This window comes from Lissotriton vulgaris, chromosome 2_1, assembly GCF_964263255.1.
Source record: "Lissotriton vulgaris chromosome 2_1, aLisVul1.2, whole genome shotgun sequence".
Lineage (NCBI taxonomy): Eukaryota > Metazoa > Chordata > Amphibia > Caudata > Salamandridae > Lissotriton > Lissotriton vulgaris.
The window spans coordinates 1,797,225,015-1,797,251,477 of record NC_141687.1 but is presented as its reverse complement, the minus strand read 5'-3'; the positions used below and the strand labels follow the sequence as shown (position 1 = coordinate 1,797,251,477).

The 26,463-nt window shown below is 42.5% G+C and overlaps 1 protein-coding gene across 1 annotated transcript in view; it reads right to left on the bottom strand.

The window, feature by feature from the left end:
* Nucleotides 1–26,463, bottom strand: part of PTDSS2 (phosphatidylserine synthase 2) — a 313,173-nt gene that overhangs the window by 181,819 nt on the left and 104,891 nt on the right. Inside the window, exon 6 of the mRNA XM_086957848.1 lies at nt 6,531–6,581. Within this exon, the coding sequence (XP_086813974.1) occupies nt 6,531–6,581 (51 nt within the window). The remainder of the gene's footprint in view (nt 1–6,530; nt 6,582–26,463) is intronic.

The following is a 26,463-nucleotide window of genomic DNA, read 5'->3' as shown; positions in this document are numbered from 1 at the left end:
GAGGGATCCCTGGATGTAGTGGCCCTTGACTGAGAGCGCCGACAACGTCATTATCTAGAACTTGCAGACGTTGAGAGGTTGACCACAGAGGGCGACTGGCCTCTTGATGTCGAGCTACGATGGTACCTCCTCGTTGTCGACCGCCCACTTCTCGCCGTCGATCCTCTTCGTGACGTCAAGCTTCTTCTCAATGTCTATCTTCTCCGCGATGCCGACCTTCGCGTCGATGTCAACGGTGAGCGGCGGTGTCGCCTCAACGGTGAGCGCTGATGTCTCCTAGTCCCAGATCGACGGCGATGAGGTGTTGCCGTTGACTGGGATGTCCTCGCCGTCGACCTCTCAGGGGTCTCGACGTCCTTCCCATTGACGTTGATCTTCAACGTCGCTTAGACCCAGAACCCTGAGTCGACGGGGAGCATATCATCGTCATACCTGGTTTCAACGTTGATGTTGTCGCCTTCGACATCGACCGGGACCAGCATAGTTTTTGAGCCTTTTGTTGACTAGGGAGCCAGCAAGAGGCCGACGCATGGGTTGTGGAGGAGGAAAGGCTGTCTCCTTGCCCAGATGTCCTACCTCTAGCCTGTTGTCTTCTCTGGTCCAGGCCTTGAAGACTAATCTTCTCCCGGTCACGCAGGATCCTCCTGGAGAAGGATTTACAGATGGCGCAGGATTCAGGAACATGTGAAGTAGGTAGACAGAGAATACAAACTCTGTGGGAGGCCAACTTGGCCTTCTTCCTGCCACATTCAGGGCACTTGTCAAACAAAGATGGCATTTTGACAAGAAAAATGTGGGCTAACTGCCCAAAAAAGACAGCAAAAGGAAGGGAAAGGCCAAAGACGTTGAGTAAAAAACACTCAAACTAACTTTAAAGCTTAATAATTGAAAGATTTACCACTAAAGGTAAAGCGCAATGCTCCAGGGTCCTGCTAGCAGGAGCCAGAAAAAAGAACTGAAAGTAACTGGCTTTTGGCTGTGCATCATGGGATACTGAGGGTCTCTGGAAGGATTCTTAAAGGCATAGTATCCATTTACAGACACATAAAGGTAGCCTATGGAGCTTGCCTGTCCAACCCTTCATCTCTATCATGAAAAAGGGATCTTTGTGAAGGGGAGTTTCTCTATGTGTGACAATTAGTAAAATAGTTAAATTTAAGTGTTACCTGGCTATCTTTTTCACTTCAGGATGAAGTAATGGCCAGAGTAGCCTAGTTGTTTTCAGGCTGCATTATTGTCTTTTGTTGTCTCTTAAGTGTCTATGCAGGACTGCAGAAGAGGACAACTTAAGAGACTATATCTATTGAAGTGCTCCGTGGTCCACGCACATGTGCGGGACTATTCACATGATTATGACTATACACAGAGATCCCCTACTACAGAACCAAATGTTGTCCTATCAACAGCTGCAAGCTAGTCACCACCCGCACCACCGCTTCTCTTGCAGAAAAGCGCACCATCTCTGATGGTTCTCGGCACACCCGCAGATAGGACACCATAAGACAGCAGGCACAGAAAAAAGAAATAAAACAAGGCAGCAGGCATTTTTCATGTACGATCCCAGGATCTGGACACATCCATGTATTCTTCTAGACTGCACCAACACTGACTGAATTAAAAAAGACGTTTAAGATTCTCCCCTTTAAAAAATCCTACACCACAAAGCATTAACTAGCCACAACCCAGCTATCTCTTTGCTTATTTTTGGCCCTGTATAGCGCTCCAGACCTGTTCGGCTACATTCTCAGTATTGAAATCCTATGTACATTTCTGACTATGACAGGCTCAAGGGTAGAGTTCTGAAATTCTATCTACCTATGTATGAAGCACACCCTTCTTCATCATCTCCAAATCCTTTAGAACCAAGCAGCACACCTGTTTTTGGTTGCTACTCACAGAAGTCATACACAGAATCTGTTAAGCGCCCTACATTGGCTATCAATACATCACTGCATTACCTTTAGAGTGGCATGCCTTTTCCATAAATTTTATAACAAGCAGTACTCTTCCTTAGCAATAGACTTTCCAAATACTATGCTCTTTAAGCTCTACACTCTTGATAGAAAATGCTTCCCAACATTCCTAGCTTCAGATGTGCCAGACTTCTAGGTTGTGTCTTCGCAGTCATGGCACCATCTCTTTGGTACAGTATTCTTCTTGAACTGCATTAATATCCACTCATCTAGTCTTCAGTACAAATGTAAAACCTATTTGTTTAGCTGCTAATGTGCAGTGCATAGCTTTTAGTAGTGACATTCCACCACTGAGAGACCCTTTCGAGTGCGACAGAGTGCTTTATAAATTCTCATTCACATTCTAAATGTGTATTCGGATTAAAATATACAAATCCATAAATTCTTACGCAATAAAAATGTAGTTAAAATTAATACAATTATACACAAGAACACAAAATTACTGAGCGCCTGAGCACAACATTCGATTATAGCTATATATTAGGTTAATGTAACTTTATCTTTGTCATTATCACTAACATTTCCTAATCAGTCCATAGTGGCCATGTCACAACACTTTACAAAACTAAGCAGAAAAGAGTGCATAAATTATACTGTTATTTTAAAGCACTTGTGCTTCTGCCAGCTGATGCCAATACATTTAGAGACTTACACTACTGTTGTCTCTTGTCATTCTGCACCTAACAATGCATTATCCAACAATCTATGAGCGCTGTCCTTAAGGATAGGACTGAACTACGATACTTTTTAAAACCAGTAAAGGACGTACCAGACTGCTCCTTTGTTTTCTTTTTGCCATACAAAATGGGTTATTTTCTGAATTTATTCAACTATTTCACCATTTGCATAAAATGCTGCCATAGGCAAAATCCCTAACCTGAATGTATTGTAAAACTTAAGATAGTAGAAGGAATCAAATCACATTAAAGGAAAATTAATTTCCTTCGTACAACTTAAGCTCCAGGTATGCAGAAGTTAATTTTTCACCAACAACTTCCGCACATCCAACTGGTTTTAATTTGAGTTAGTATTTGTCAATGTTGGTTAGTATTTTCTTTAAACTCTAGCTTGGCATTAGATGGCAGTGCCTCTGAATTACTCAAATAATTTACCAGGCCCAATTTGATAAGTGTTTTTTTATATTTAAAAACCAGGAAACATAAATAGCACCTAGTAACTCCAATATGTCGATAACGACTTCTTTTGTTTTTGTGCTTTGTTGAATGCAAATGCTATATCTCGCCTCTGCAGAGAGGTGCCATGAATCTACGCCTCCTTGCTTAGTTAGGTAAACATTGCTGCTGTATAGAATAGGAGTACTTGAATTTCTTCCTGTGCTGGAAAAGACAAAAAGTGAGTGCTCAATATCAGATAGATAACTGTCAATGTTAATGAGACTACAAACCATGCATGATATGATTCAGAAGATGGGCACCTCACCACATCAAAGATAGTTTTGGTATTATGTTTAAATGAGGAATCTTAAGATGAGAGGGTTGACTGGTCATCAGCTTGTTTATCCTGGTGCAGCATTGCACTAGGCATGCAGTGTTTAGGTTACAATTACCTTGTTGGATAATGTTCTATAATACGGACTCCTGAGGCACCAGTGAAGCATTCTCCTTCGTAACCTGGAGTGAAGAATCAGGTAAATGAACACCGCAAAATTAGCCCTGCCAAAAGCAGGAATTGAACTGCTTGAACACTTTCTGCGGGCTGAAACACCGAATCATACCCAACATTTCGGCTACTCTAACTTGTGTCCATCACTTCTCCAATGAATTATTAGTAATGCAGTGGTATCAATGACACTGTCAATATAGTCTAAGGTCCAATAGAAAGGCACACATCCCGCTTTCAGAAGACAATCGTATAGTTATGGATAAAAATTAATCCTGTTCTTACCTGAATGAGGCCCACCACTTCTACCACCTTGGCCCAATGACCGTTGTACAAAAATCAGCCCTAAAAAAGGTGTCTGTGTTTAGGTTATCACTGGAATGCCCAAATATGCAGCCAGATGCTCTAACATGACCGTGAGTACTGAAGATCCAGGGCAAGAAATATCAATAGTAAACTTAATAATATTAATTTCTCTTTCTTTTCTTTGAAAATTCTTATCCTTTCTTTTTAGGACCCAGGAAGTACATTGTTGTATAAGAAAATTGCCATTTGTTGTGACGTGGGTCCCTCAATAGTGCTCCTTCAGTCAGGAGTATTAGTATTTACTCCACCAAGAACATTTCAGTGGGAGCGTAACACGAGTAGACATACCACTTCGCCCACAACTAGTCAATCTTGAAATTTAAATCCCAAATGGGTGTAAAAGATGAAGAATAAGGTAATGTTACTTATCTGTAATACTAGACCTCCTACACGGGAATCTACATTGAAATTATGGTCCCAAACAAGGGATTCAGGAGCACTGTTGTAAAATATTATTTGAAAACGTTCTTTAAAAAAAGCTATTTTTCCAAACCAGAAATATAATGTTGTCCAGTGAGGAGTGACCAAAGCAGGAGCGTTGTTTGCCCTTGGGCAATGAGCTCCGTCACAGACTCCCTCCTGCGTACTCCCAAGACTCACAAAAGGGGATAATTTGTACCCAACCACAAGTCTAAATCCGAGCAGGACTGCATTTTGCCACACAATTTATTGACTTGCATCTTATTGGGAAAAAACGGGCTACAAACACCTTAATGCAAATCCTTGAAGACATACTTGGTGTCAAGATTAAGGGCTCTAACCCATTTACTTAGCTGTAACCAAGAAACTCAGGCAGGTTTAAAACAAAGATTGTACGGTTTTCCAATGCATCTCAATTTAAATTAAAAAAGAAAATAATTGAGCCCTAACAGCCTACTGGAGTCTGATCCATCAAAACAGCTTTACTTGTAACCACAGACATTGTACCCACAGACATTGAAACCACAGATGCAAACTCAGAGACTCGAGGCTCCAATTGAGATCAGCATGAGCTGTTCCCAAATTGCACAACTGCTGCCATCAAGTTATTCACCAAGAGCTTCAGCACAAATTTGCTTTAAAAAAGACTACAGCATGAACACCACTGCATTAACCAGCAAAGGACCACCACTTAACAGACGGAGCAATGCCACAACCCAGTTTTCTCTTTACCCCTGAAGGAATGGACCTGTATGTCCGAGATAAGAAGTGAATGAAGTTACACAGTAACCGACTAGGAGATGGAGATGTTCAAACATAATAAAAGTACTGAAATAGGTTCTAGAATTAGATTAGCATAAGGCAATATTTTCCATAGAAAATGCTGAGACTAGATCAAGAAAATGATAAACACTGGCCATACCACAAGCACGAAGAAGCGCACAAAATACCCAAATCACAGTTTTAGCTTTGTGGGTAACAGCAATATCTAACATTTTGCTTCTCATTTCATGAAAGGGGAGGAGTGAATGAGATCATTCAGTGGCAGGAATGAGAAAGAACGCAATGCCTAAATGACCTATACATCTGTGCTGTCTGGCTGCCCTAAAGTCTTTTTTGCTAAAAAGACACCTACTCTTAAATTTGGCTAGAATTTAAAATTGAGCTGTTAATTTGTGGTCAGAAGTGATTACTTTTAAATCACACCTTTGCAGCTTAAGAACATGTGTTAACCTCATTATTTTAAGAACTCTTGAACAACATGGTCGTTCCAGCCTAATCTCCAAAACCGCTGGTAAGCTAAGCTTACAGGCAAGAGATCTCTCAACACATACTAAAGATGGCTAATTTTATGTTCACGTGGCACACAGCTATAGGATGATCAACCCTGGTCGCCCATAACCAGCTTTCAAACTATAGTGGCCTCGTCTCAATACAAAAATGACAGGAATAAGAGTGTTACTTGGAGGAATATTAATTAGTAGATTTTTCCTATTCACATCAATAGGCCCAGGGGCATGTAAGAGACAAGCTCTGAATTTCGGGAGGGGACTCACCATCCAATAAGGATGAGAGATTATCCCTGACCACAAGCTGAGCTTTTTATAAGGTCTCACTTATCTACATCTGCAACTCTGTGAAATGGTACCAAATATCTACTGAAAATACTCAAGCTACTACAGCAGAAACATGATAGGTTGAATGAATGTTTAACACAGTTTATAAAGCATATCTCCACAACACCAGCATGGTAGGTTTTCAGTTACAGATTATGCCCAGGATCAAGCAAGGTTGTGGGAACATGCATCAAATCAAGCATTCACAAAGAGAAACAAATAGAAAGTTGAACAATTACTTTGGCTGCCTTCAAATGGTACTTGGCAATAAAAACAGAAAATAAACCATGAAATAAATAGGGCACTATAGCCCAGATAAAGAAATCAGTGTTGAGGTAACATGAAACTAAGACATATGCAGAGGAAGGAAAGGGTCATGCAGGCATGGTAGCAACACCGCACTTTAAAAATCAATATCTGATCCTATCCAAGAGCTAAGAGGTCAGCCATGCTGGGCATAGGACACAGCATCTGTAGCAATAGCAACAAAAAGGTTCCATTATTAAAGAAAAAGTAAGCAAATAAAAATACACACCTTAATATACCAACCAAGAAAATGAGCAGGAACAAATCCATCAAATTTATCCTAAATATGGAAACAAAATCAGATAAAGGCATGTAACAAAAGAAGATTCAAACATCACAAAAAGTGTTTACATTATTATATTATTAAATCAAATTCAAAACTTATCCTTTCAAGAGCAACCTTTCTTTCATATTAGCCACCTGTCGGACAAATGACATGCCTGCAAGTACGAATGTGTGACCCTCAAATTGATTGGTACTTCAAAGCATTTCCATTTGTAGACCAAACTAGGCAAGATTTACAACAGGCAAGAGTCGCAATACCAATGAACTTTACTAAAGATTTGAAATAGAATTTGTGTGACACTGACAACACAGTGCAATCAGAAGAATCCCTTTCTTTTTTTAGCAAACAAGGGCAAGATACATACAAAAAATATAAAACAAACACATGTAAATGTTGATGTATCCCTCACCATATTGGATCTTCTCATTGCTAAAGGTCACCGCTTTTGATCACATTATATACCCTAAGCTCTTCATTGGCGACTAAAGCGCGTCATACAAAATGCACTTTCCAGAATTCTACACAGCTATTTTATTCATGATCTCATAAACAATGTTAACTCCTTCAACATTTCCACTTTTGCACACATTGTCAGGAGTTTTTACTCAAAACACATTCAGACTATAAAGCCAGTACAGGGGAGTCCCTCTTTTACTCTATCTCGCCCCATCATTCTCTTCTAATACCTTTTGCTAAATACCTGTTGCTAAAATCTTTTTTGCCTTTTATTTTCATCCCAATTTATATTTTGCTACTGATCCTTGCCCAGAGCTTTTGCATAACTTTTCGACTTCTAGGTCTACTTCTACTAAATAGATTATTATTACTGGTGACTTTAGTTTCTGGCTATACTCCCACCGCTGGCTATTCATTCTCCAACATTCCCCTCCAGTGACTTAACCATAATGGGCAGCTCCCCCTCTCATTCTTCAGGTCCCAGTCTCATATTCATTTTACAAAAAACTGATTACACCATTTAAGATATTGAATATTAGTCTATCATAAGACTCTGGTTTTTACCTTGTGGCAACTACCTTTCCCTTAACCCCACTCAACATTTCTTGCATAGGTTATACGCAAGACCGCTAAGCTTGTTTTCTGGCTCTTTCAAAAACCTACTAAAAGCCTCCTCTGCCTTCTTTACCACTTTTCTAGTGAAGTCCTCTAACAATTTCATTTCTAAGAGTCTCATGACTGCTGACTCAACTACTGTGTATTGTCAAACAATTTTTTATTTATTTTATTAATCTTTATTTCGGCGCATTTAAGCCTTAAAAGATACATTAAAAAACAACAATACATACCACATTTGTAAATAGAAGAAAGGAAGATTTTATAGATAGAGGGTGCAGTTTGAGGAAATGGTAACATAAAATCCATAATTTAGTTAAAAAGGCAATAATAAAAGACATATGCATTATATGAAAGTACTTTCAACGATTCCAATGTTAAAAATTTCAATGGGGTTCATGATTGTGACAGCTGTTTAGTTAATTATAATAAAAAACACCACAGATACGAGTACAGAATGCCAGAACACATTACTGATCGCTATAAGTCCAAGCGCCTTTTCTTATGAACAAAACTTATTGGTAATAAGAATCTACTGACACCAAAGACAATCACTTGTCTAGTGTCCGTTTTTATAATCCTATGGGCTTCCTTATATGAACGCACTCCTACGGCATTACACAATGGCTTAATCCATTGTTTCCTTGCCCTTTCGTATGCTGTACAGAAAAATAGGATATGTTGTTCGTCTTCTTTGGTGCAATTCTGACACCACGAACAAAACTTGCTAGTATTTGGTCAGTTTGATCCATTTAATCTAGACCACCTTGCTAAAGTTATGTTGGTTTTCAGCATTCCGTGCCTAAATTTCATGTAGAGGCTTTTGGCCAAGGCTGGACGGACCTCATCTAAGAAGTCCTCAAAGTACGGAACATCTTTGAAAGCCAAAAAACTGGTTATCATTGATCCCCCAGTGTGGGCATTAGACAAGTTACTTGTTATATAGGACCAAAAGTTTGTTTTCACCAATTTTTTTGAGATCTGTGACAGACTTAGGGGCTCTTCCCAAAAAAAGTGACAGCCCAATTCTACATAACCACGTGCGCACACGTTTCAACCAAGCATTAAAACTGTGCAAGTCCAGTCTTATTATTTCACGGAGTCCATCTCTGTAATCTAAGAGCTCTGGTGTACTCCAGAGTCTCGCCCAGAAGGATAGTGGCTGTAGGATTGCATAATGGTCTGTGCGCTTCATGTTTGGATCTAACATTAAAGGTAATAATGGAGTACGTTAGGTAACCTCAAAAGGCTTCTATAGAAATTGTTTTCACTATTCGTAAAAGTGTTCCCGACATTGGGCCCCCATATTTCTGCGCCATAAAGCGCTGCTGCCTGGTCCTTGAACTTAAAAACTCCTGTCAAACTATTTGCATTTCAAAGCAGACATTTTCTTCTAAAATAAACGCTCTTAAAGTAGGCGAGCAGTGGATCAAAAATCTGGCCCAAAAGACACCTCCCAAAAAGAAGTTCAAATAGCATTTCAAAATACTAGGATAAAGTGGTTTACCTGTAATCCTAATTCTGCATCAGGGGAGTCTCAATTAAAATGTTAACAAATGAAATGTCCCACACATGTATACGATCCCAGAGAACTTTACAAAATGTATATTTTTTTGCTGAAAAAACTTTTTTTTCATTTTTAAACAAACCCAAACTTAACAAGCTATAACAGGCAATTTTGTTAGTCTTCAAACAAAAACACTCACGCCGGAGTTCTGATGGTCAGCGATCGATGTGCTGACCTGCAATGTCCCCGCCGCGATCTGAGGCTGAAGTCCGTGCTGATGCCAGGCATCTAAGCTGGAGGTTCAAACGCCCGGCTGTTTCATTTTACCTTTAAGTAACAAGGGCTTGCGGACAGGTGCCACCGCTTTGCTACATTTGAAGTGCTACACTTGCAATATCATCAAAGGACGAATGACGGCTGCTGTAGCTGGGCTCAAGCCGGTCTGCAGGAAGGAGCTACAGTCTGGAAGCTGTGGTGCCGCTTGTAACACACTATCGCTGGAGGAATTGCAATATGACGACACGGGGGCAGAAGACCATTAAATTGAAAATGGCCTTGAACCCAGGAGGCACAGAAAGAGAATGTAGAGAGACCAGCAGAGAGACTGCCTGAAAAAATTGATTCTCTCCCTAAAGGTAAATGGAATGGGGGAATATTAAATAGAATGCGGGGAAGACAGCAGGACTAAATGTGTTATAAAAAAATGCAGTGGCAGGGACTGGGATATTGCCTTCCATTGCCAAACATATCCCTGTTGTCAGCAAGCCCCCCCTTACTTCCACAGACTCTAGTACACCCACTGGGAGGGGGCTCATTAATCCAAGCAGGGCTAATCAGGTGACCGAGCAGCTGGATGTCATACAACAAATTTTGCAACCTGCCTCAGACAATACCAGGAATGAGGGGATTGGGGAGAATATGTTAGCATTAACACTAGTCCCTGTGGCATTAACCCCTTCGCTGCTCATGACGAGCTCAGCTCGTCATGCAGTACACTGGTTGTGTGCTTATGACGAGCTGAGCTCGTCATGAACAATGGGGATCCTGCATATGCAGCACAGGATGGGAAAACCACTAGCAGCCAAGGTGTTAAACTGTGTCCCAGTCACTGCAGAGGCATTAAACAGTACCCAGGCCGTTCCGGACATCGCCATCAGTGTAGAAACACCCCCCAGGAGAATAAGGAAGCCGAGGGGAGTGATCACCCCAAAGAGAATGTCTGCCCTAGACATATAGACCCGCAGACTCTGGACTTAGTCACTGGGGAAAAAAAATTCAGTCTCTGATGGGTCATTGTCTGGTACTGAGAACGAAGATGCCCTGGTCAGCTCTCCTGAGAGTAGCAAACAAGAGGATAATGAATGCGATCCAACAACTAGAACTATTCAGCAAATAAAGAAATCTAGGAGTAAAAGACGGAGTAAGCTGAAATTAGACTATTCAGACTCTCATGGGTCAGTCCCCTTGGGGGATTCCCCTAATCTCCAGGTTGAAAAGAGTCTCCATACAATCATTGGTCGTCCGGCCGAGCCTTCCCTGGCCTTGATATTGGAACAATTCTGCGACGAAGCCAGATCTGACAGCCTTGCCACCAAAGGGGCCTCTAAAAAACTCCAGGCTGGCATCAGGAAACTAAATAAAATCTGCACAGATATTGGTGATCGAGTTTCAGTGGTTGAAGCCCGGACGGAGTCCTTGGAAACGGATATGACCATTGTGAAAGATCAAGGTACATCTCATGCGGCTTGCCTAACTGACCTGATGTCCAAGTTGGAGGAGCAGGAAAACAGAATGCGGAGAAATAATCTAAGGCTGCTTGGGATCCCAGAAGGTGTTGATGAGGATGACCCCTAAGGGTATATTGTTAAGCTGCTCCGTGCTGCCTTTCCATCAGAGTCCAGCTGGAATTGGGATCCAAAGGTCCAGAGGGCACACGGTTTCCCGTTCAACTTACAGCTGCAAAGAGACGGTATACGATCAAGGCAGACCAAATTCTCTAAAGGAAGTCAACGGCATACATTTTTTTTTTTAAGCCTGACTTCGGCCATGCAACAGTTGAACGCTGATGGAGATTATGTCAACTGATTACACCCTTTCAACAGCAGGGTGCCCAAGTATACCTTATGAACCCGGCAAGGTTAAAAGTGATACTCGAAGGCACTACACAGGTTTTTTTTGTCTAAGATTAAGGCTGAGGAATATCTAAAAGACATTATGGGAAGAAAAAGATTGAACTAAGCTTATTTGAACTATCCCAGTATGGGCTTTGTCACTCCTTTTTTCTCTTATAGTTGCTATAGTCACTATACATTACATACTATACACTCCCTTTTTTTGTTGATCGCTCTCAAAAATTGCTTATCATGTTTGCCTAAAGGGAAAATAAAGAGAAATGAAGAGGGAGGGGAAAAAGAAACAAGCATTTACAATGCAATAGGTCTCGCATTATTAAAGTTTGAGCTATTGGCATTGTAAATGACAATGCCTTTTATTCATTTGTTTTTAAAACCTGCAATCGGTGCATAAACACGCACTTTGAACATATAGTCCTTCCTTAAGATGAGCAAGGCTGGCAGTAAAAGAGACTGCCAGCCTTGCTTCTCATAAGCATGGACTAGAAGTACAAAGTGCTTGTTTACGCACCAATGCAAATGAATAAAAGGCATTGTCATTTACAATGCCAGTTAGCTCAAACTTTAATAATGCAAGACCTATTGCATTGCTCTAACCATAAGGCTACATCCTCTCCCCTTGAAAATCGAAAAGTTTGCACCTTAACCTGCTTTGCTTACTGTACAGAACCAGAATGACAGTGGTTTACCAACGTCCACTAGGCCACAAATATCTCAGGCCTACTGCCTTTAACATAACTTTACATAAACAGATCCGGCACACAGCCAAGATCACTGGCTTGAGACCATAAGCAACAATGTCCTGCTACTCAAGGCAACCAACATGTATGTGGGTGACGCCTAAGCCCCTTTCAACAGTTGTTATGAAATCTGTTTTTTACGTTGACTACAAAAGGTCACTCGACAGCTGCATTAGGAGCAAGAGCTAAAAAGTTGTGAAACTGCGATGAAAAAGTATATTGCAATGTGGTAAATAATGACCTGGTGGGGCACAGAGGGAGGTGGAGAAAGGAAGAACTCAGTGCAAGGGCCGATACTTAAGTTTGTAGGAGGGAGCGAGAAAACGAGAGCAAGAAATACAGAAGGAAAAACATAAAGAACTAGTTTTAAATGCGTGCATGCTGTTTGCGAGGAGCAGATTTAAAATACAAAACACGTGTGCAATGTTATCAAGTGGATTCTTGACGTAAAAACAGTGTTCAGTAAGTGTCAAATACTGACCAAAGACAAATACTGCAGCTTTCACATAGGACATGCAAAAGAATTGTCAATGGCAACGGGCGCCGACTAGCAGGAAATGCAGCAGGAGGTGGTGCGGGACAGCACGCAGCGTCCCAAAAAAATAAATAAATAAATACCGCCTTCGGGTAAAGTCCGCGCTATATAAAAATGCATAAATAACTAACTAAATACATACCGCAATCACCGCCGTCACTCTGCCGGCCTGCGACCAGGAAGTCAGGCAGGCCGGCGCGACAACAGGAAACAGGAAGTAGGGGGGCGGGAGCCTACCCCGCCTCTCACGGAAGAGCCGCGATTGGACGGAGCCGCCGTGTTTGGAGCACCGGAGCAGGCAGGAGCCTACCCTGCGCCCCGGTGCCGAAGGAGGGAAGAAGAGTCCTGCTGCCGGGCCCTGCAGCTGAGGAGAGCCGCCGCACGAAGGAAGCTGGTGAGTGCGTTGCCGAACGGGGGAACGGCGAGGGGGGAGGGGGGCGGGGGAAAAGCATGTGCGCGCGCGAGTGCGGGCGGGCGGGCTTTGTATGTATGTGTGTGTGCGTGCGTGTGTGTGACTGTGGGGGAGGGGGGTGTGTGTGTGTGAGCGAGTGTCTGTGTGCCTGTATGTGTGTGCCTGCGTGTGCATGCGCTCGCCTGTGTGTGCGTGCGTGCGTGCATGCAGAGGGGTGGGGGCTGCCTGCCTGCGTCTGTAAAAGCAAGGGCTGTGAGTTACTCTGCGCATGCGCGGGGGCAAGCCTGTTCATTCCAAGCCAGCCTCAGCCAGCCTCGGGAAAAACGAAAGTAATAAAAAAGCGAAACTGACACTGCCACTGCAGACAATGCTGCGCGCTCCCGAGGTGAAATCCGAGACTGAAAAAGCTTGTAACACTTTGGTGTCCACTCTCCTAAATACTGATCACAATAGTTGTCGAGCTGACAGCATTCATGCTTCGCATGAATGCTAACGTCAGCTCGACCTAAAAATAGAATAAAAAGGGGTGGAAAAAGGGGAAAAAAGGAAGAAAGAGGCCGCCAACCAACTGATAAATTAATGTGTGGCCTGGCAATTGGAGATCACACATGCTCACCATCATTCAGGGTTTTCCTGACAACCTGTTTTTTGGGGAGAGGTGGGAGGGGTTGGAATTTTTTTTTTTTAATAGCTCAATTTTAATTTAGAAGAGTTATTAAAGAAATTCTCTGCTAGGCATCGTCTGTTGGCACTCCCAGGATTGTGTCTGGTGTATCCAGAGTTCCAAATTTGGAGGACCTCTGGGAGCACGGAGGGAAGGATGGAAAGCACCTGTGCAGGTTGGCACTTTGAGGCCTTCCAGAAGCTGGTGCTTTCCTTCCACAGGACCCAGAGGCATCTTCTGTTGGCACAGTGACCAAAGTTTTTTCTATGCTCTGTCCAGAGTTACAAATTTGGAGGCCTTCTAGGAGCATGAAGGGATGGATGTAAAGCACTTACATGGCTGGGGCATTTTGGAGCTGTCCAGAAGGAAATAAGTTACTAACCTGTAAGTGTGGTTCTCCAGTATTGGTCTCTTTCATAGATTCACATGCTTGAATCATTCCCAGTCGAAGTGGGATTCCCATGGTATTATAACAAAACAATTATATAAGTAGCAGAGGCTGAGATCGCAATAGACCATGAATTTAATAGCGTATCTATAACCCATTTTTTTAAAAACAAAGGACCAAACTTATACACCAGCTAATCAGGCGATAGCACCCTCTACAACCTTCCCTACAGAAGCTAGTTCCCTCAGATTTTCAAGCACAAGTGGGAACAAATATAGTCCCAAAAGTAAGGGAGAGCCTCTAGGGGAGGTGGGTGGGCCGCGTGTGAATCTATGAAAGATACCAATACTGGAGAACTACAGTTACAGGTAAGTAACTTATTTTCTTATCCAGTATTGGATCTTTAATAGATTTACATGCTTGAACCAGATTAGTCAGCAGACATATCAATACTTATTTCATATTGCAAAGATATCAAAATTGTTGCAAAAATCAATAAATTACATTATTAGCATAATCATACAGGATGGCAGGATAGAAAAAAGCATAAATGCAAAGAGGCTCACCTTAATGAAATAGATGCAGCAACACTGCCTGTCCCACTGCTAGATCGGCTTTATCCGTAGCATCCAGGCAATAATGCTGGGTAAAGGTATGCCTGGTGGACCATGTGGTCACACTGCAGATTTGCTGTTTTGGAACCCCAGGGAATAATGCGGCGGACGTAGAAACAGCTCTTGTTGAGCGAGCCTCGACTCTAGCAGATAATGGCCGTCCTGCAGCGTTATGGCAAAATTGAAACGCTGTTGCAATCCATCTTGCAATTGAAGATTTAGAGACTGGAAGTCTTTTATTCATATTGCCATAAGCAATGAACAATTACTCAGATTTCAGAAATTGTTTTGTTCTGTGGAAATAGAATTTAATACACCTCTTAACATCCAAAGTATGTAGGGATTTCTCAGCCACATTGAGTGGATTTGGAAACCAAATTCTCCGAACAATAGGCTCGTTAAGATGAAATTGCAAAGGGACTTTAGGTATAAATTTAGGGTAAGTCCTTAATATTACTTTGTCCTTTTTGAATTGCATGAAAGGTTATCTAATAGTGAATGCTTGCAACTCGCTAACCCTTCTTGCAGAGGTTAGTGCAAGTAACAGGGCCGTCTTCCATGACAGGAATGTCAGTTGTGTTTTGCGGATAGGTTAAGATGAGCTTTTCGTTAACTGACTCAATGCTACATTTAAATGCCAGAATGGTGAGGTTGTTTCACTGGTGGAAAAGATCTAAAAAATCCTTTGAGGAACTGTTTAATTAATCTTGCCGACTAACACTAAACTCCCTGATCTAAAACGGGAAATTTCTGCCAGGTGTATCTTTATTGATGAATTTGCATAGCCAGTCCTGGCTAAATGAGAAGGCAGAATCTGCACCGGCGTTGCATATAATGGTTGCAATTCTTTTTCTTGATACCACATACAGAAACGTTTCCACTTAAATTGTTATGATTTATTTGTGGATTCTGCTCGCACTTTGGAGAGAATGTCTCTTCACTCTTTAGGTATATTCAATTCTCCAAGCTCATTGCCATCAGGATCCAGGCCAACAAATGAAGGTTGGGATACAGTGCTTGGTCCTTGCTCATGGATAGAAGGAATGTGATGTTGTTCAGTGACGAGAAGTTCCGTGTACCAGAACTTCCTTTGCCATTTTGAGGCAATGAGGATTAATCTGCATGGTTCCCTCTTGATTTTTTTTAGAACCTTAATATCAGAGAAATTGGGAGAACAGGATACGCAAATATTTTCGACCATCCGATCAAAAAGATATTTCCCCACGATCCTCTTTGAGGATGCCAGCTTGCGTAATATAATCGCATTTCTGGTTTGTATGTGTTGCAAAAAGATCGATCTTCGGCGTGCTCCACCGAAAAGAAATGTCCAGTAGGACAGTAGAAGTGAGCTCTCACTCAAGGCAATCTGTTGTCAATCTGCTTAATGTGTCAGCTAGTACACTGGACACTCCTGGCACATGTTCTGCTCAGTGTTATCTTTTGTCGTGAGGCCCAATTTCAAATTGTTTGTGCCTGATGAGATAGGGCCACAGATATTGTCCCTCCCTGTTTAAGTAGTGTGTGTTGGTGGTATTGCCCTTCCGGATAAGAACCGATGAGCCTGCAATTCTGGGAAGGAACGAGTACAACGCCAGAGCTATGGCCTTCAATTCTAGTAGATTGATGTGCAATGTTTTCTTGACAGTTGTCCATTTGCCACCGACTGATTGCTCCTGATAAGGAGCCCCCTCACCCTCCAGGTATGCATCCATGTTAATGACAAGGTCTGTTGCTTGAGACAAACATCATACCTTGGAGAAACGTTGGTTGATACCATCCACCACTGCAAAAGGGGTCATTTGAATCACATTACCAAATGAACCCAGAACCTACCATTGTTTGTTTAACTGCTCCTGTAGAGAACGCATATGAAGTCTGCAGTTTGGAATTAGAGGTATGCAGGAGCACATTCCTAGGAATGACTTCCACAGTCGGACAGAAGTGGACTTTCTTTTGCAGAGCTTTAGGGACAGTTGTTTGATTTTGAGCTACCGTTCTGGAGCGACAAAGGCCTTGTCTGACTGGGTGTTTAAGACTGCTCCCAGGAACATTAATGATGTTGTCAGTTCGAGAGTTGATTTCTGTAGGTTTGGTTTCAGATCCAACTGAATAACAGGCATTTTGCAGTATCCACTTTGGCTTGATGGTATGACAGAGCTTTTATGAGCCAATTGGCTAAGTACAGAAAAACCTGAACTCAGTTTAGCCTCAGACGTGCTGCCACTGGAGCCATGCAGTTGGTGAATATTCTTGGAGCTGAATGTAGTCGAAAGGGGAGCACTTTGAACTGAAAATGTGCGCCAGCTACCTGAAAACGAAAAAACCTCGGGTTGCTACGATAAATTGGGACATGAAAGTATGCGTCATGAAGGTCCAAAGTGGTCATGTAGTCCCCATGGTTGAGAAAGTTTAAGATGACCATTCGAAATGACCGTTTTTTCTGGTATTTGTTTAATTTTCTAAGACCTAAAACTGGGCACCCGTCTCCTGACTTTTTCCTGATCAGGAAGGAACAGGAATAGAAGCCTGTACCCCATTGAAACTTTGAAACCTTCCCTTTCCCCCCCTTTTTGCAACATGATCGCGACTTCCTTCAATAGTTGTTTCAGATGGGGAGTAAACAACCTCTTTGGAGGCGAGTTTGTGGGTTTGGTAACAAATTCCAGGGTATGCCCTTGATGTCTGATGTCGAGGACCCACTGGTGGGTGTAATGCGAAATGCATCTCCCTGACTGTGTACATTTGTGGAAGGGAGCCGGAAGTAAAGAAAGATCATTGCTTTCTGTTGATGTCTCACCCCCTGGTGTGTTTCTTTACTATGGGCGGTTGCTTGTAAGCTGCTGCCGTTGACTGCCTGTATTGTTGCCCATATTGTGGCCTATATTGATCTTGATAAGGCTGGTATGGTTGCCTGTAGTTCTGGAGTCCTCTGAAGGAGTAGTACTTTTTCCTCCAGCTCCTTGAAAGGGTTGTTTTCGAAATTACAATGTTCCTAAGGCCCTTGCAATATCAGAATCCGCCTTAATGGCGCCGGGAAACCCTTTTTGGGTTGCTGTCGCTCTTTAAAAGCCCAATAAATAAAATGGATTGTAGTGCTTAATTAATGTTTTCCGAATAAAGCTTCTCTGTCATACGTCATGTCCAGGATTTTTCTCTCGACTTCTGGTCTAAAAGTTGACCCTTTCAACCAATCTTGCCTACAGAGGACAGCTGCTCCAGCAATCCTGTAGAAGCATTATCAACAGCACAGTCTATCATCTCTGAAGAAGCTCTCTCTCCCTCTAGGAGAATTTTCTCTGGCATCGGATATATTATAATCTGGAAGAAGATTGATGAGCTGTGCCATATCCGACCACATTTGTCTGTTAAATCTTACTAGAATTTCAAGAGAACTTGCTGCTCGGTCAATGCAGCCATGCTGGAGAAACGTTTGTCAACCGTGTCCAACTGACGCCCTTCCCTCTCTGGTGGTGTTGTGATAGGGGTAGCAGGGTTCCTAAAGAGTGTCTGAGCTGCTTATGACCGAATCTGGCCTCAGTTGTCCAATGAGGCATGCAGGGGCGTCATCTGGTGCCTTGTATTTTTTAACCAACCTGGGCATAACAGCTGTGACTGTGACCGGGCTCTTCATTATACACAACCCTTCTTACCCAAACAAATCTATAATAAGGATGGCCCTAATCGATTTATTAATTGGTTCCTTAAAATCATACAGAAAGCAGTCTGTTTGTTTGGTTGAGAAAGGCATTTGGAAGTGTTTCGCACCCTTTCCATGATATTATGGAAAGCTCCAATATCATTCAAAGGAAATGATGTAGTTATTAAATACTCATCCCACTTGTTGCTAGTGGATGCAAAATCCCTGAGCTCTCCCTGTTCCCCGCACACATCATGGGCATGTATCTGGGGCTCCCCAAGAGGTTATATAGACAGAGGGGTTCCTGGAATTTGCAGAGTGCACGGTCTAGGAGGCGGCGTTTTGTGTTCTGACGGTGCTGAAGGTGGAAGTAAAGGAGTAGGAGTAGAGGAAACTGGTTCTGGAAACCGTTTATAGTAGTCCTGCAACATTCCCTGCCGACTGGTTACCAAATCCAAGAGCATTTGTATCGAGCACTCTTGAGGAATATATTCAGGATAATGTCGGTATTCCTCTTCATAACAATCCTCGTTATCGAAGTCTTGGCATTTTACATTAAATTCTCAAGGGCTATGAGCCGCTATACAAAAACTTTTCAGCAGATTCTTCCTCCAGTAGTATAGCTGGGGGGTAATGCAATACCCTGCTTGGAGATGTGTTAACTGGTAGAAGTACATCAGCTTTAAGCTTATCACAATATGAAAGATGCTACACTGGCACCAGAGGAGCCAACGGTGCTGCGGAAGACAGATTCTGGGTCTCCGTTCACAATAACTCTGTCGTCGACCAGGATTTAAATATTTTCGCAGGTAAAACCAGTTTTTCTGATGGTAGTATCGTCGACGAGGTTGTCGTCGTCATTGACTATGTTGACAACAGTAATGTCGTCGACGAATGTTCCGTCAACCCTGGTCTCTTCGGGATATCCGTCGACATGGATGTCTTAGTCAACGGTGCAGAATCCTTAGCCGTGGATGACGAGCACTTAAAAGAGCGCTTCGTCAACGATGGTGGACACTTAAAAGACGTTGACGATAACAGTCTACCGGTAACCATAGTAGTCGAGGTTGTCAGAGACGATATTATCAAAGGCGATCATGTTGTAGTGAATGTAGAGGTCAGTATTGATGTCGTCGACGATGTGTCATTGACCGAGAAAAAGATGTGGATCTCCTAATTTTCTCATCGTGAAAAGATCCAGTCTTGGACGGGAGGGATTTAGAAGACCTTTTGCTGAGAACAGGTTTCTAAGATGACGTAGAAGGCTCAGAAGGAATCTTTGAAGAAGGTCTGTGGTGAGACTTTTCCAGATATTTCCTGGAATGACAAAGGTGTTTCATTATGTGATTTTTAAGGACCTTTTTTTGGTGTTTAGAAGGCTCCATTTCCAATGATCTCTCTTTTTTGTGAATTGGCAGAAGTAAGGGATTCATCTCTCTCCACCTCAGACACAGGATGGTCTTTAGATTTAAGCCCCTGCAACCACAATAGTCAAGTCAAGTTTATTTGTTTGATTAATTAAAATCTTACAAAAAATGCTTTTTAAAATATCACGAGAAAATAAAAAGTTTAAAACACCATGTACATAATTATTCTAATATTGCATAATCTAAAAAACAAATTAATAAAAGTTTTCCTCGAGTTTTTTACCAATCACAGATAGAGGTTTTACAAAAGCAGAATTCATTAATACGTCATTCGGGTTTAAGCATGCCATTAATGCTTGTCTGCATGTCCTTACTCCACGAGCATTAAATAGTCTCTTCAGGGTAATTTTCCTTTCCACTTCTAATGCAAGACAAAGACATAGCAGATGCAATATTTCCTCTTGGCCACATTTGCATAGCCTACACATGGTATTGTCGTCACTAGTCTTCCATTCCGGCAGATGACACAAACCCGGCCAAAGTCCAAAACGAGCTTATTTTGCTGTGACCATGCTGTTACAAGATATTCTTGGACTTGCTTTTTTTAAAATCCATTTATAGTTGGCCATGCATGCCTTCTTACCAATATCTCCTTGTCTTGTCAGGGAAAGATATTTGTCAGCTTATTTATTGTTTTTTTTTTAAACTTTCCTGGGTAATTACATTTTCCCAAATTGGTGTTACTCCGAATTCTTCCTTTGCCTCATTTAGATATACCCAAGCTTGCAGTTTCCGGTTGTCTTTTACTTCTTGCCATAATATTCGGGACATTTGATTGTCGAGATCATTCTTTATTCGATTCCAGACTTTCAAAATTTGACCTTTTTGAGCGTGATGCTGATTGTTTATGCCAAACTCCATCCTCACCTGTGCTTGTGAGGCATTGTAAGGTAGTTGGGATAAAAGTTTGTATATTTTGGCAACTGCATTGTTAATTATCTCCGCATCCTTACCATTTAAAACTTCGGAGCCATATGTTAAAGTTGGTAATAACTTAGCAGATATGATCTTTAATAGAGGGCCATAAGATAGTTTTGTCAGTTTTTTTGAATGATCCTAAATGCACCCACCAAGCAATTTATTTCCTAGTAATATCTTTTCTTTGCGGGAGAAAATGTCCACTATTATTGAATATAACACAGAGATACCGGTAACAATCAACCTGCTCTATGTTTGGTCCAGCATCCATTTGCTTTTATTTTTTTGTCTTCTGTTCTTTGTAACAACCATTATTTTTGTCTTAGCTTCATTTATTACCATTTGGTTTTCGTTTGCATAGATTGATATTCGATTGATTAGTCCTTGAAGGCCCACTTTAGTTTGACTAACCAGTACAACATCGTCTGCATACAGCAGATTTGGTATTTGCTTTCCTGCTAGCTTCGGTGGATGTGCATTAACTTCATTCAATGCAATGGTGAGGTCAGCTAAAAATAATTTAAAAAGTAGTGGGGCAAGGACACAACCTTGTTTTAGTCCTCGGGTTGTAGGAATTGTGTTAGATAGTGTTCTACCGTCACCGATTCTCACCCTGACCCAATTTTCTGAGGCCAATAACTGTATAAGCTTCAGTAGTGAGGCCGGAATTCCTTGGTCTTCTAGTTTTTTCCAAAAAAGGTTTCTATTTACGAAATCAAACGCAGATTTAAAATCAACAAAACAAAAATAGAGGGACTGTTTGGCTAAAAGTGCTTTATCCATTAGAATTGATAGAATTAGTATGTTTGTGGAAGTTCCTAAACCCTTAATGAACCCAGTTTGGTTTGGGGGTAATATTTGTTTTTCTTTAGCCCAATCTGACAATTTTGATAGTACAAGGCCCGCAAACAATTTTGCGTCAGTATCTTGGAGGGTGATCAGGCGATAGTTCTCGGGTGACCTTCTCCAAGATTTCGGTATTTGGTTTGTCTGTACATCAATAGAATTCTTCCCTCTCTATCCTTGAGGGTCTTCAGTAAGGAAGTGAGACATATCTTACAGTCTTCGATGATGTGGTCAGTGTAGAAGCAATAAATACACTTTTTATGAGGATCATCAATGTAAAGTCTCTTTTTGCCACAGGTGTTACATGACCTGAATAATCCCCTTTTTGAATGGTCTGACATGTTCAGAAAGTCCCATGGGACAGAGAAAGTAATATATATTGGACCGGATAGAAGCTGCTTGAAACCAGAAGAAATTTCCTTCACACGAGGAGTGGTAGAAAATATGAGGTAACTAACCCTGTAGGGAAGATTCTAAAGGGTGCTATCACCTGATTGGCTAGGGAACAAGTGTGTGTTTTTTTTCAAATTCATGGCCTATTGCTTCCTTAACCTAGGCTACTTATATACTTGCTTTGTTATAAGAGAGTGTGGGACTTCCACTTCAATGACAGGGGATGATTCAAGCATGTGAATCTATGAAAGATCCAATACTGGAGAAGCTGCTGTATCACCCAGAGTTACACCTTTAAATTGCTCATAACCAGTCCTCTTCTGAATCCTCTTTTGGAGTGGGTTTGGGCTCTGGCAATAGTCAAAGTGGGACAGAAAGCATTGAGGTGAAGGAGGTGGAGGCCCAACAGTGAGGTGAAAAGGCACACTGGCGCACTGAGTGGGAAAACATGCTAGACGCTGTCTTTGCAGACGTCACCCCTTTCTCTGCTGGGAAAAAGACTGCACCAAACTGGTACATCCCACTTTATCACTTGTGGTTGAAAAATGTATCTGCAAGATATTTTACTATTCCATACCTTTCATCTGCTTTTGCTTCCTTTTTAATCCTCAACATCCTCTAAAAATCAAATGTGCACTAACAAGATCGGGAAAGTGGGGCACAGTGTGCAAAACAGAGACATTCCTTCCAAGCTAGCCTAACTTCTTTAAAGTTCTCATTGTAATCAACCAGAGAGGGGTGCTCCACAACATCAAGTGATCAGTCACCAGAGACCAGAAAACATTCAGCTGATCCTTAAAACCCCCAACCTCTGCTGCAGGTCTATTAGGTAGATCCTGTAGTGCCTTCGGGTACAGACCTAGAAAGCCCCTCAAAAAGGGTACAGAACCTCAAGAAACAACAACTGAGAATTCCCTGCATATATACCCTCACAAGCCCACTGTGAAATTATCCGAGCAGTTCACAGTCACTTTAGTCCTCCTGGCAGTCCCTTTCACAAATCCTCCAGGCCTCCTCTGTAACAACTCAAATCATTGCAGCCCATTGTAGATAGAAACAGAATAAGGAGAGGAGGTTGCTCGGAGAGAAAGAGGCTGATCTTGGAAAGATGTTCCTAAAAGGTATAGGTGGAGGATGGGTGAGTTTAGTTCCAGGTCTCAACTGATTAGACCGCAACCAATCCTCAGACTGTTCAAGAGAGCTGTGAGTAGGACAACCAGGGCTCCCAAGACTAACTTTCAGTTATCAGAGCAATGCCTGTATGAGATGGCTTGTGCTGGCAAGAGAGGGAATGTTGAATCAAGAGCATAAGCTGCCCCAGATTGAGACACATTTTGTTACTGGCTTTGCCAACAAGTCAACTTTAGGCCCTAAAGAGAAATGGGGAGTGTGTGCTGTCCAGTCATAAGCGCTATCATATGAAGCATTGTTTGGTACAAACTCAGGCACCTGAAATAGTACTCCATAAAAAAATTTCTCTGAGCTACCTAAAATCTCTGAGTCAGAAAGAGACAACTGATATCAGAGCCCCATAAAGCATCAAGCCAATTTTATGGCACATAAATATGTAGTCCCATTCTGCAAGTTGTACGATGCAGACAACCTTGATCTACTTCAAGAATTTAAATTTGGATCAGATCATTACCTCATCTTATAGCGCACAGGGTCCTCCTACCATTTATGAGAACAGTAATCCTTACCAAAATTCTGAGGCTCTGCCTAACACTCTTAACAACGGACATGCGTGCAACTGGCAAATTGTGCAAGAAAAAGGAAATTATGCTAGGGAGTGATCATCAGTATCAGACTTCTATTGTCAACGTCAATCGTCTTCAGGGGAAAGGCTAAACCACTGTACTTACCCTCTCAGTGCCAAGGATTTCAGAATTTCTCCATGCTAAAACCTCCTATTGCTCAAATGTCTAAAATCTCATGAATATATACCTCCTGTCAAGAATAAACAAACTAGAGAAAAGGTAGAAAAAATGCTAAAATATTAATCTGCTAAATGTCCCAAAATAAATTCCAAAGAAGTAAGGCTTAACCTGGATGAGAGAAATGCATCCAGGGAAAATCCAGGATCTGACCCGCTGACGCTAAAAAGGCTCTCAATTCAATAATGCAGACCCCTAAAAGACTGCATCATAGAACGTGGACTCATCTGGTTGCTGCAAAGAAACAAAATAGCAGGTACTCAAACAAGGATTCGAGTTGTATTTTTTAAATTTTCTTATTTATTTGCGGAGTTTTATATAGCGCTGACCGGTGGGTATCTGAGCACTTTACAATACTTCTAGGACATGTTAAAACACAAATACAATGATGGAGACAATCTCGGAGTACAAAAACTGAGACGACATAGTGCCAGAGAAGGGCTGGGTGGCATAGAGTCCGGTTGAGTGCGGAGTCAATTATTTAGCGCTCCGCAGCTCCTATCTGTTCACTAGGGATCGATCGAGGAACAGGATTTTGAGCTGGCTTTTGAAAGTCGTAAAGGAGGGGTTAGTTCTGATGTGGGGAGGAATAGAGTTCCATATTTTGGGCGCGTATCCTGCAAATGAGGTTGCTGTTTTTTGTTTACGAGCTTTCAGTGGAATGAGTAGAAGGGGGTTTGAGCTTCTGAGGTTCCTGTTCGGACCTGCTTTTTAGAGTTTGACAGCCAGGTATTCAGGTTTGCCTGTGTGTAGGGCTTTGTGAGTAAGGCAAGCTGTTCTGAAATTAGCCCTCATTTCGACAGGGAGCTATTTGAGTTCTCTGAGTGCCGGTGAGATGTGTTCGTATTTCTTGAGTCCAGTGACCATTCTGGCAGCCGCGTTGAGTGGTTTTAAGGGGAGCAAGATGTGCTTTTGGAATTCCTGTGAGGGCTGCATTACCGTAGTCTAGTCTTGACAGCAACAAAGATTGAGTGGCTTGTTTGAGATCTTTAGGTGGGATGAAAGGTTTAATTTTGTTCAATAACTTTAGATTGAGGAAGGTGCTCTTAGCCGAGTTCTTTATATGATTGGTCATGTCCAGTTTCGGGTCCAGCGTGATACCTAGTGATTTAACAGAGTCCGCCAGGGTGAGGTTTCCCTTGAGCGCATCTATAGTTTTTAGCAAATCTACCATTTGGGGGTCTGCTTTGTTTGATATGAGAAGTAGTTCAGTTTTGTCAGGATTCAGTTTTAGGTGATTGCTGGTCAACCAAAGTTGCACTTCCTTCAGTATGCCATTGAGTCTTTGAATGGAAACAAAACAGGTGATGGACCGAATGTGGATCAATGTCACATTTTCAACCCAGTCAAAAGATCTGGGCGCAAATCCATCGTTTTTTTGCACTCCACACCACCCTGGGTTAGACAATGGCGATATGCAAATCAGCTCTGACCCTGTGCCCCATGGGAACAGTCCAGTCCGAACTACAAAAGCCATGTCCTTCCCAGAACGGAATCAAGCATCCGAGGACCGGACCGGTTTCGAGGTAACACCTCTCATCAGCCCGGCTAGCTTGACTCCAGTGGTGTGGAGTGCCTGGGACCCACGTCTGAGCATCCCCAGCGCACTTATGGCGGCAATTGCAACAAAACATGGGATGATGCGAATGTGGATCAATGTCACACATTCAACCCAGTCAAAAGATCTGGGTCCAAATCCATCGTTTTTCTGCACTCCACACCACCCTGGATTAGACAATGGCGATATGCAAATCAGCTCTGACCCTGTGCCCCATGGGAACAGTCCAGTCCGAACTACAAAAGCCATGTCCTTCCCAGAACGGAATCAAGCATCCGAGGACCGGACCGGTTTCGAGGTAACACCTCTCATCAGCCCGGCTAGCTTGACTCCAGTGGTGTGGAGTGCCTGGGACCCACGTCTGAGCATCCCCAGCGCACTTATGGCGGCAAATGCAAACAAAACAGGTGATGGACCGAATGTGGATCAATGTCACACATTCAACCCAGTCAAAAGATCTGGGTCCAAATCCATCGTTTTTTTGCACACCACACCACCCTGGGTTAGACAATGGCGATATGCAAATCAGCTCTGACCCTGTGCCCCATGGGAACAGTCCAGTCCGAACTACAAAAGCCATGTCCTTCCCAGAACGGAATCAAGCATCCGAGGACCGGACCGGTTTCGAGGTAACACCTCTCATCAGCCCGGCTAGCTTGACTCCAGTGGTGTGGAGTGCCTGGGACCCACGTCTGAGCATCCCCAGCGCACCTATGGCGGCAATTGCAAACAAAACAGGTGATGGACCGAATGTGGATCAATGTCACACATTCAACCCAGCCAAAAGATCTGGGCCCAAATCCATCGTTTTTTTGCACTCCACACCACCCTGGATTAGACAATGGCGATATGCAAATCAGCTCTGACCCTGTGCCCCATGGGAACAGTCCAGTCCGAACTACAAAAGCCATGTCCTTCCCAGAACGGAATCAAGCATCCGAGGACCGGACCGGTTTCGAGGTAACACCTCTCATCAGCCCGGCTAGCTTGACTCCAGTGGTGTGGAGTGCCTGGGACCCACGTCTGAGCATCCCCAGCGCACTTATGGCGGCAAATGCAAACAAAACAGGTGATGGACCGAATGTGGATCAATGTCACAC